Source organism: Coenobita brevimanus, chromosome 76 (genome assembly GCF_032717465.1).
Source record: "Coenobita brevimanus isolate Jiangsu-jjx chromosome 76, ASM3271746v2, whole genome shotgun sequence".
Taxonomy (NCBI): Eukaryota; Metazoa; Arthropoda; class Malacostraca; order Decapoda; family Coenobitidae; genus Coenobita; species Coenobita brevimanus.
Genome location: NC_137029.1, coordinates 25,194,462 through 25,207,057, shown reverse-complemented (window position 1 = coordinate 25,207,057; position 12,596 = coordinate 25,194,462). Strand labels below are relative to the sequence as shown.

At 39.8% G+C, this 12,596-nt stretch overlaps 1 protein-coding gene across 2 annotated transcripts in view; it reads right to left on the bottom strand.

The window, feature by feature from the left end:
• Positions 1-12,596, bottom strand: part of sif (guanine nucleotide exchange factor still life) — a 945,217-nt gene that overhangs the window by 15,465 nt on the left and 917,156 nt on the right. For both annotated transcript variants that reach the window (XM_080278922.1, XM_080278921.1), the window contains exon 35: positions 2,544-2,741. In XM_080278922.1, the coding sequence (XP_080135048.1) occupies positions 2,544-2,741 (198 nt within the window). The remainder of the gene's footprint in view (positions 1-2,543; positions 2,742-12,596) is intronic.

The window sequence follows — 12,596 nt, the reverse complement described above, 5'->3', positions numbered from 1 at the left end:
TACTATCTAACCTTATGAACGTAAAAATTATGATTTAAAGAGTACCTTGGAGCCGACATTGCTAAAGTAAGCCTATTGACTAATAATTGACTAGCAACATTATTTGGCACTGAATGTTAACTATTAAAGGTGTTACACAACTATACACACATAAAGAGAGAATGATGCATCATCAATAGCCTTACATGTTAAAAGAAGTGTAATGTAACAAAACATCTTGAAAAGATATATTCATTGCATTAACATTACTATTCTTATATGAATTATTATATATTCTACTCTTTCCACCAAAAATATAACTTGTTTACTACATAATGTATGGTCAACCCCTTCAGTCTGATGATATATTAGCTAAGTTTATTCTTGCTACTTCCAGACAATTCAGTTAACTTTGGAGAAATCGTTTACAGTGACAGGGTTAGAAATTCCATTAACCCCTTCACAACCTGATTTCCCTCTCTAAGCCAAATATAATAATCTGAAGGTAGCAAAAACAAAATGAAAAATACATCGCCAGACTGAAAAAGTTAACATTTGGCGGGGTCAAGTACTGTATGTGGTAAAAAAAAAAAAAAAAAAAAAAAAAAAAAAAAAACAGGCTCACCAGTAGCAGTACACAGGTGATAATACAGTATTTACAATAATCCAGCAACATGAACTATAATCTTATCTAGTACTGTACCTCACTGTACAGTGTCAATAAAATCACCTAAATGAAATGGGGAATGTTAAACATGAGAGAGTACTTTGGTGAGTTAGTTTTATAATTATGTAATAAAACTGTTCTCCTCCCACTTTTATGCAACAATGGCAATATGAAAAGTGTTCATTATTTCCACTAGAGATTTCATTATACATTGTGAATAAAAAAAAAAAAAAAAAAAATACTACAGTATCGGTATTAAATCTCCTTTCTGGTGTTTATATGAATATTACTGGGCTGCAACTGATACTCCATTCTGATAATAATGTTATCTCATCTCTACACCAAGCTCCTTGAGTACTGGTTGGCTTACACTTAGTATATACAAGCAACAACTGCAACATAGCAACAAAACACCTTTACACTACAGTACTTGCTTAAAGTAAAAGTCAATTATAATTTTCATGCTATGCCACTTAAAGAATGAATCCTGGCATTTTAGTTTGAGTGCGGGTGAGGGTGAACATTTTCATTATGAACTGATGGGCCTTTAAAGCAAAGGACCTAGAGCTATTGTTTTTTTGTTTTTTTAAACAGCATCTGACAAACTTGTGATATTCATAACTTAGACACAACACAATAAAAAGCTGAAGCTTAGTCATTTCAAAAGCTTTCGGAACAGAAGTATTGCACTCAGCTGTAAATGCAGAAGCACCACTTAAATTCTGTAACTTCTTTATAACAGTAAAATTAGTTCCTCTTCTGAGATTTACACCCGACATCATATTTAGTGCACATTAACCACAAAGTATACTGTACATATTGCAATTGTGAACTAATGGAGATCAAGGCCTGTATTCTCATCAGCTTAGGAGGTTTTCTACCACCTCTTCCTTGGTGATGGATTGCATACTACACCTTACTTGTGTTGTGTATGTTATTTATAAATATCTTTTTCATATCAACAGAGATAGCATTAATAAAACATGAAAATAATATATTAATGTACCATATACAGAAAGCTAATGGTAAGGAATAGGTGCTAGAAATCCTCCTAAGCCCACGAGAATATGAACACAAAGGTCGTATTCTTGTTGGGGTTGAAGGGTCACTGGCAACTCTTTCATGCCAATATATTTCTGAATATGGCCCATTCATATTTTCTTGTTTGCTATTAGAGTAATGCAAACTAAGTCCATATAACAAAAACATATACTGTTCTGTATAACACAGACGAAAATGAGAGGGTGTAATATTCAAGATTAAAAGATAGGAAAGATGTGCTACACAGCCTCCTAAGATCACAAGGATACAGCCCCAAACAGACATTTTGGATGTGGCCACTCTTGCACCTCACCGGCCTGGAAGCGTTGTGGAAGTGACCAGCACTGATCACAAGGGATTGATGTCCGAACCACACGATGCTCATCCAATTCTCTTCCGATACGTCGGAGTTCTTTCTATATTTCTGAGATTGATGTCCAAACCACACTACACGCATCCACTTCCCTTCTGTTACATCAAATAACTTTCTACAATTCTATCATCAAAATGACTCATCACAAGAGGTTGATGTCCGGACCACTTTACGCTCATTCACTTTTCCACTACATCAAAGCTCTTTCTATAGTTCTATCATCAAAAGGTTCACAGAATGAAAAGAGAAAAGCTGGAATCAATTTCATGCTGGGGAAGAAAATTCTGCATGAGGAAAGCTGGAGGAGGAGGAGGGTCCACAGAGATTCTGAGGACTGGAGGCTGTGAGTGGCTAAAGGAGGGTACAAGCGGAGGGGTGAGCATCACACTGTTAGTAGTGGGGCTGTTATGCAGTTGTCCATAAGCAGTGGTTATTCTGGGGAGGCCAGACGGGCGGCTCAACAATGAAGTGTCTTAGTGGAACCTGTGTCCTGCTTGTTGCTGGTGTAGATGTTGCCACCATATTCCTCATAAACCAAGAAGTGATCCTCTCGACCACCACTTTTGCCAGGGCGAGGTAGCGTCTGGGACTCGCCTAGCTCACGCTCTCGCCTGCCCCCACCGCTGCTGCTGCCACCACCTCCACTGCCGAACATGTCCCGAGGCTTCCACACTGGCGACCCTGTTCAAGGCAACACTCTAGTCACACCCTAACATGTAACATTACTTCAGGCCGTGCTTAAAAGAAAAAGAAAAAAAAAAAATCTTATGCCATTTCACACTATTCAGCAATAAAGTATACATGCAGTAACGTACTACATCTCAAAGAGGCGAGAAGATCGAAGGCAGACCAAAGAAGACCTGTGACAAGGTCATTTCGTGGGACCTCAGGGATAAGGGACTGAATAGGGAGGCTGCCAGAGATCGAACAGCATGGAGACCCGCTATGTAGGTGACCAATGTCAAATGCATGCAAGCATGTTGGAACCTTTATATACAATACTGTACAATATGAACGATACAAAACAACCATCCTGTACCATTTTTTAACATTTAATTATCAGCATCCAAATCTTGTATCCCATCACAAGGGGTGGGCAATTACCATACCTACTTAACACAACATATAAACTATTAAAAACTTCTGTTATTGTTAAAATAGTAGCTGTTATTGTTGTGGCCCCAGAATCAACTGGATGGGAATTCTGTGGATATGTTGTTCGCATTCCACCATATTTCAGAGAACAGAAAATGAGTTGAGACTTTGTAAAACCATGCAGCAGAGAATGTGCGTCTTAAATTACTGGTACAGTCATGATTACTAATCTCTGACCAGAGATGCGTGGCGGGCAGTGTCATGACCACACATGAGCCACACATTCGAACATAGCCTCTGCACTACTGGGCGGGGCAAAGAACTGTAACCAGGTGATTTGGAGCATATTACTCCTCGTATCTTTGATATTACCATATTCTTATGGTTTCTCCTCCATAATATAATAATCTGTGTTTATTGACAGGGGCCGACATTTCTTCGATCAATCTGCAATTTAGCAATTTCCAAGAAGTAAAAAAACATGTGCCACTCTATGTGGGTACTGGCATCATATATACCGTAATAATTATTTATGAATTAATGGCATTAACTGGCTCACATTTTGACCAAAGGGGGCATGCAGCTAAGACGTCGCGTAGGAACAGGGCAACCAGTCCCACTGGATGGCAATGGCATAGATATAAATAGGACTAGATGCCACATCGCCCATTCTTCAGTACAGCGGCTATGTGTCCGTGCGGCCACCATCTTGGAGCGGTCGAGCATGTAATAGTGGGGCTAGTTTTAGTGTTAATTCAGACTATGAAAATAAGTGTTGTTGTGGTGGAGGTGATGATGGTGGTTATTGTTTTGGTGGTGGTGATGGTTATTGTTGTGTTGGTGGTGATGGTGGTTATTGTAGTGCTAGTGGTGGTGGTGATGGTGGTTATTGTAGTGGTAGTGGTGATGGTGGTTATTGTAGTGGTAGTGGTGGTGGTGATGGTGGTTATTGTAGTGGTAGTGGTGGTTGTTGCTGTGGTGGTGGTGGTGGTGGTGATGGTGGTTTCTGTTGTTGTGTGGTGGTGGTTGTTATGTTAATTGTGGTTGTTGTTGTGTTAGTGGTTGTTGTTGTGATGGTGGTTGTTGTTGTGGTGGTGGTGGTTGTTGTGGTGGTGGTGGTTGTTGTGGTGGTGGTGGTTGTTGTGATGGTGGTGGTTGTTGTGGTGGTGGTGGTGGTTGTTGTGATGGTGGTTATAATGGTGGCTGTTGTGGTGGTGATTGTGGTTGTTGTTGCTGTTGTGGTGGTTGTGGTGGTGGCGGTGGATGTTGTGGTTGTTGTGGTGGTCATTGTTGTGATGGTGGCTATAGTTGTTGTTGCTGTTGTTGTTGTGATGCTGGTGGTGGTTGTGGTGATGGTTGTAGTGGTGGTGGTGATTGTTGTGGTGATTTTTTTGTGGTTGTTGTCATTGTTGCTGTTGCTGTTGTTGTGGTGGTTGTGGTTGTTCTTGTGGTAGTGGTTGTGTTGGTTGTTGTTGTTGTTATGGTGGTGGTGGTTGTGTTGGTGGTTGTTGTTGTGATGGTGGTTGTGGTGGTGATTATTGTTGTGGTGATTGTTGTTGTGGTTGTTGTAGTGGTTGTTGTTGTGATGGTGGGTGTTGTTGTGGTGGTTACTGTTGTGGTGATTGTTGTTGTGGTTGTTATTGTGGTTGTTGCTGTGCTGGTTATTGTTGTGGTTGTTGTTGTAGTGATGGTGGTTTTTGTGGCTGTTGTGGTGGTGGTGGTTATTGTTGTGATGGGGGTGGTTGATGTGTTGGTGGTTGTGGTGTTGGTGGTGGTTGTTGTTGTGATGATGGTGGTTGTTTTTGTGATGGTGGTGGTTGTTGCTGTGGTGGTGATTGTTGTTGCTGTGGTGGTGATTGTTGTTGTGGTGGTGATTGTTGTTGCTATTTTGGTGGTGGTTGTGGTGGTACTGGTGGTAGTGGTTGTTGTTGTGGTGGTAGTGGTTGTGGTGGTCGTGGTTGTGGTGGTGGCTGTTGTTGTGGTGGTAATGGTTGTGGTTCCTGGTTCATCTGAAACGTGAACTCGGTGGACTGCAGGCTTAAATTTCCATTGTGCAACCCACCATCCTCCTTTCGGAGGATAGAGAAGCAGCTGAGGGATGTTTACATAACCAGACAGTTGAGCTGCTCGTGCTATCGGTGCCACCATAGATATATTCCGACGCTTTCTTCACCCTCTACACCCAAAAGCAGCACAGTGATGTTGCATTTCTAGGTAAATAGTGGTCAGCTTTGATCATCGTCAGGAACACGACATCGTCTGCCTTGACCATACCAAGATGACGGCCGCGCAGACGCATCTAAAGTAGTGTCATGCGGCATCTAGGCTTATTTATATCTCTGGGCAACGGGGCCTGTTATCACTAGAGAAAATCATTCAGTTCAAAGTAGTAGTAATCGTAAATTTTTGTCAACGATAAAAGTACTATAAAGCATTCTTACTTTGAATATGTCGTGTGAATGCCGGCTGCTGTGGCAATCGTGGATATTTCTCTGCTATAACCTACCAACAGCTTGGTTAAAGGCTCGCCTCAAGAAATAGGTCAGTGATATAAACAGATTAATAAAACACAGTATGAAATTAAAATATCATCACGCACTCATTATAGACTAAAAATAACAGCTATAACCAAATTTGTCTATTTCTTACCATGAATATATCACTTGAGAAGTAATATGTGAAACAAAAGTGCTTCAGTGATACTTAGAAAATTGTTCACTGAAGCACTAAAACTTTCTGGAACGATGGTGGAGTGTGTCTGACTGAGTAGCCTACGCCTGGCCACAACTTTGGCTAACTCTCTGGTCAGAGATTAGTGATCATGAGTGTACATACAGAATTGCACTTATTACTATCATATTAGATTATTAAACATTCCATGTTTTCTGCCATCAGTAAAACTTATTAATAAACATCAAGAAGCTTATATATATATATATATATATATATATATATATATATATATTCAAAAAAATAAATTAAATAAAAAATAAGGGAAAAAGCTCTAAAGAGTATCTTTCAATTGTGCCTGTTCATCTTTCTCCAACTTATTTCAGGTCTGAGACTACTGTACAGACAGCACCAGATCTTATACAGTGCTCATCCAGTTGCACCAGTATAACTGGAAATGTGCTGCAAATGTCCCTCAGCTACCTCCCTATCCACCAAAAGGGGGAAGAGTAACTTCAGCTGGCAGTCCACCAGGTTCATAGTCAGATGAGCCAGGAGCAACAACAACAACACCGAACTTTTGTACATTTTTGTAAGTAATGATACCTACAGTATAATTATATTTTTACATACTATAATTGATAAGCCACTGCAAGGCACCATAATTTTTTTCAAAAAGGTGATGCCAACAAAGGAAAGCTGTAGTAAACATTTAGTATGACAGCCATATTTTCATGGCCATTCAAATAAAGATGAAACCTTTGTTAGAGAGGTACTGTACACATGTGATTTGCTAACAATCTTTTATATAAAAGATATAGGTGGAGCATGTATCTTTTATACGTGGTATTACTTTAACATATACAGTACAGTAAAAGTCTTCCAATCCAACCACCAATAATCTGAATATCCCAATATTCTGACTTTGTCAAGGTGAGATTGTTTTAATTATTCTGGGCTTTTAAGATTTTTTCTAGGTTTTATCTAAGGATATATTTGGCCTGGACTTGCTCTTCAACTTGGATGTACTGTACCTGCCTGCAGCTATTCATCTACAGTTCAATGCATTTCCAGTAAAACAATAACCCATATCATCTGAAGTGTTTATTTAAAGATCATGTACATATTTTAATGTGTTCTGAGGTCCCTCCCAATAGTCTGAAAGACCCTTGGTCTCCTCCCATTCAGATTACAGGACTTATACTGTACACATGTATATATATATATATATATATACACACAGTACCCTCGCATCCAACACATGTTTGTCCAGCACGATTCGCGTCCAGCACGGAGAGCAAAAAATTAGTACGATTTAATACGATTTAAGTACAAAAAGTGTGCATTAGCATAACACAGATGGAGCTCCCAGAAGTGGGCGAAATCCACAGAGTTCGCCTCTAGCACAATCACCCCCGGTCCAACACGGTCATACTGGACGTTCCCGTGACGCTGAGAGCCAATCAAAACTTCCGATCAAGTAGCCTCCCTTGCCTGCTATCGTGACGTGATCGTGATGTCGCCCAATTAAAAACGCTTCTGCTATCATGTGATGTTTTGTTCAAATTTCTCCTGCCACATCAGTTGGATAATTCTCACTGGACGGTGCTTTTTTCTCGCTGCATTTTCTGCCCTTGCTTCTGCATTTTACTCTGCTCACGATGCTTGGGAAGCCTTCTGAGAACCCCTAGAAGCAGCAGCACCTCCCTCAGGCCACCAAGCTAGAATTCATCAAGAGGCAGAAGAAAGAGAAGAGGAATTTCAAAGGATTTATGGGAGAGGTTGAGGAGGAGCAGCAGCCATTATCCGCTAGTGATGCCAGCAGAAATCCTCCAGGGACCCAGTAGGACTACGTACAGCCTCGGATATTACCTTCCATTCCCAGCAAGCCCACCAACACTATCTTAAAAGGTTAGTTATCATTCATAGTACAGTACCATTTATTATAATGACAGTAGTACCAATAGGTATAGGTATGTGGTAGGTGTTTAGGGTGACTTTTCCTAGGGTTGCTGACATAATTTATTTTTCCCCACAAGCTCTGTTGTTTGTCCAACACATTTTTGGTCCAACACGGGACCCATGCATGACAATATTACCGTGTTGGATGCGAGGGTACTGTATATATATATATATATATATATATACAAAATAGATAGATACAGACAGATAGATAGATAATGTGAGTGGATGATATATATATATATATATATATATATATATATATATATATATATATATGTATGTATATACATACAGTAAAACCTCAATATATCGGACTTCAACAAACCGGAATTCGCTTTTATCGGACTTGAGGAGCTACTGGACTAAATTCCTATATATCGGAAAAAGTCCAATAAAGCCAGAAGCAGTCCGGACTGCCTAACCACTTCAGCTATGTTCACCACATTAAGGTAAATAAATGATTTGTTTATCAGTGTGCAGTACAGTATTATTATATACTGTATATTATTATATATATTATATACCATTTGATTAATGCAGTGAAGTTATAACACAGTACAGTACCACAATGGTAATTAAAACAATTTAAAAACCGTTCATGCGATCCAGACTAATGTCTGATGTATCGGAAAAAGACCGGGTTAGTAGGGGGAAAGTCCGGATGTCGCTTTTATCGGAAATTTGCATTTTTCGGAAAGGTTTGGGTCCTAATTAGTCTGTTATAGTGAGGTCTTATTGTATATATACAATGTACACAGTACATAAATAATTATGGTGCTCCAATTGGATTGAGCCTGCGTAGGTTTATACCCAAGGGGTAGCTGGGGTTTACTGCTCACGTAATGCCACTTGGGGATGAGTGAGGCTGGTCCCTCTCATCTTACATGTCAGGACCAACTTGCCTAGCCCTGGGATCCTACGCTCCTCATGGGGCGACGGAGGATTGGATAATGGATGGATGGATGGATGGATGGATGGATATACATACTGTATATATATATATATATATATACCCGGTACAGTATATATTCATATAAATATACAGTATATGGTCAATTGCATATATCACGGGTTTGTTAGTCATGGTTTTCTAGTTCACGGTACTTTTCCAGGCAAAACCGTGATCTCTTCATACATCATGGTAACCAATTTGACAGTCGTGGTTGCTGTCCCCAGTGACTCATTTCCAAGGAGTTTTCCAGGTCGCAGCGTTGTTTACGCCTGTCACAGCCAGAAGCCAATCATATTCAAGCATGACAAACCAATCACAGCACTTCCCACACATGCCTAGTGGCAAGTGGGCACACTAGTCCACCCTGTTGTCCCCATTACTACCACACTTGCCTCGTGCTGAGAGGCCGTAGCGTGCTTTATGCCTCAGAACCCCTTCCCCATTCATATGCATTGTTGTCAGCTGGGGTCAGGAAAGAACTTTACATTATTGTTCTTTCCCATTAAATACACGTTTTGAAAGGGTGTTAATGTTCGCTAGTGACTAGTCGGGTGTAAGTATGGATATAAACTACATGTATTGCACAACTTCATAAGCCATCGCCTGGGTACTATACCTAAGATCTTTATACTGCATGTTTGATCTTTTGATAAAAACAGACCCGGCAGCCTACAAGCTGCCATAACTGATGCCAAAAGGCAGTTATACTTAAAACAATGAGACAAATTGAAATAACACATCAGCATTAATAGTATCCTGACCTCTTTTTTGACCAAAGGGCTGAATGAGGTTCTTAAACAATGAAACAGAAACAATGAAGGAAGCAAAAGGAAATGGTAAAGGTGGAGACAGATGGTGAAACAGACAAGACACTTATTCACATACAATTCAAGCTACAGCAAACCTGGCTCCACCTTGCATATGTCATTGTCATCATCATGATCTAATCCTGTGTTGCCCCATGAAGAGTGTAGGAGCCCGGGGTTAGGCATGTTGGTCCTGACAATTAAGACGAGAGTGACTAGCCTCACTCATCCCTGAGTGGCAATACATGAGCAATAAACCCCAACCAACCCTTGGATATAAACTGACACAGGCTCAATCCGACTGGAGTGCCTTAATTACCCACTAAACCACCAGGTGCCACAGTTTGGTTATATGGTTACCACCCACCATAGTAAATGGATTCCTGGTATAAAGGAAACTAATTGGCTTGTCACTCAGTGTAGAGTTACCTGTAGACAGAAGGAAGAGGAAAGAAAGATGGAAAGAAGGACATAAGATGAAGGAAGGAAAGAAGGAAGAGAGGAAAGGGCAGCCATCCAAAAGCAGCACTACACTGAGTGAGTGGAAGGTGAGTGCCCCCATCTATCACTATAGATTAAAATTACTACTGCTAAAGGAAATTAGCTACCTCAATATCTTATGATGTCATCCCCCACCCCCCCAGTGGCATTAATGTTCCTGTATGTGTTAAGTGCACATAATGGTGTGTTGATTGGCAGTTTGGAAGAGAAGTGAAACATTTTGATAAACAAATCTTTATACTACTCCTGAAACTTGAGCTGCGTATATAGGCAGCAGTTCCTTCCTCTATCCACTAAGCTATCATCTCCCTTTGTATATGGTATACTGAAAGGTTGGTAAGTTTAAGTACTGTAAAGCATATCATCATCATTATTAAAGTAATCTAATAACTGTCACCTTTTAAAGTACACTGTAAACAGAATGCTGAAAAAAAAAAAAAAAAAAAAAAAAAAAAAAAATTGTATTTCAGAATGTCATGGAAAAATAGCAACCCCATCTTGTACTACATACCATCAACTCATACAATTTGTAAAGCTCTGTGCAACACTTGTATGGGTCAGTTGCTTTTGTTTTTGCTTCTTTAATAATCTTTGTAACTATAATAATACAGAAGAGGGTTGTAAGACTGGGAATTTGGTAACCCCTAGATGACCTACCAAAAACAGGATAGAAACACCTCTGAAGTGAGTTCTGTGCCAGCCTGGGGCCTTTAAAATTTGGGCAAGTTTATATGGCTGTGTGGAATTAAAGAATTATAAAAGATGAACAAGAATGGAAAAATTATAAAAGTAGAACAAATCGGGGATAAAAGAAGCGAAAGAATTCAGCGGAGGAATATAAGCAGTGATGGAAGTGTCTAACATGAAGTGTGAGTGAACTGAATAAAAAAAGAGGAACTGACATGAGTGGAAATGTGAACAACCCTGACATTTGTGGGTGGATTAATGCATATACCCAGAGGACATAATATCATTTTATTCCTGCTACTTACTGGTAGGTGGTGGCAACCATCATCCACTCACTTGATGTAGTGCTGCCTACTTTTTCCTTAGCCTTTATCATTTTTTTTCTGTGCCTGCCCTCCTATTTCTCCCATCTTTCCTGTCACTACTTATTGCTTTTCTTTCTGTTACAGGTGGCTTTACACTGAGTGACAAGTCAAATGGTTTCCTGTAAGCCAAGAAACCATTTACAACACTGGGTGGTAACCATATAACCAAACCATACGTGCTCCCTACGTGTCAAGTGGGTTGGTGGAGGGTTAGTGCCCCTCCCTGTAAAACAAATAACCCAGAGTCAAATGGCCACCCCGTACGGGATTATGGTGTCTGGCAATAGATAGATAGATAGATTCCTGCTACTGTCAGATAATTAAAACTGGCTTGCAAGGAATCCCTTAGAGTGGAATCCCTTATAGCACTGGAATTAACGAAGGCTATATATAATCCCCACAAAAAAAAAAAAAAAAAAAAAATGAAGTCGAGTAAAACCGCCCACAATAGCATGAATACACAGAAACACATCCTTGAGCTGAAAGGGCTAAGCAGCTTAATTCAGGTGACATCCTTTTTGGTTATTCCTGCTGCTATCAGACAGTTTTATTCAACTTGTATTGAAGGAGTTTACTGAAGCTGCAACTAACCCCTCTAATCTGAAGACTATCCAATGTTGAAGAAAAAATGGATAACATTCCTGGGCTAAAAGGCTTAATGGAGTAGGACTGTTGATGAAGAATTAATAAAAGAGAGGAATAAATGACAGTACGAATTTGGTGATTTAATGATGAAGCTCAAATCTGAAAAGGTGACTGGCTCTACTACTCGTAATAGCATACTCATTAACTGTGCAATGAAAATATAAAAATAAATAAAATAGGTAACGTCTGGCACAAGGGAGGCAGACTGATCAGGCATAAATTATGCTAAGAACCTGCTGAGTGTTCCTGACAGCTGACCTAAAATGCTGGTACAGGTCTGTGAAATATGAAATGGATCATTTCATCACTGAAGGGTAAAATATGAACAGGTAACAGCAAACAGTACAATGAAATCCCTTATTACCCTCCCTTTAAGGCATAGGGACCTGAAACTAGGCTACTGTAGTCCAGTACATTTAAGGGTAGATGACCAGTCTACTTCCCTTGATGGCTTGAATGATAAAAAAAATCTACAGTCATCTCTTGCAGTATGAACCCACACAGTACTAGGTTATCGCTATGACTGCAACATTCTGACGACCAGACCACCAGGTATCTTTTAAAAAATGTCTGCCATGGCACTGACTTAAACTTAGGGCACATGGGCTGTATTAGGAGATGATAACTTTGACCATCAAGCCACCACAGCTCAAATATTGATAAATATCACTAAAACATCTGTCTTGAAAGAGAACTGACCAGGAGGAAATCATATAATAAATGTAAAGTGAATACATATGAAATGTAGAGAGAGATGCTTCGGCGCATCAGTTAAAAACAGAGCTGGGAAAGAGTGGTGCAAAAGACAGTCTGAGAGATCTGGAGTAAGCGTGACAGAGAGTACAATAAA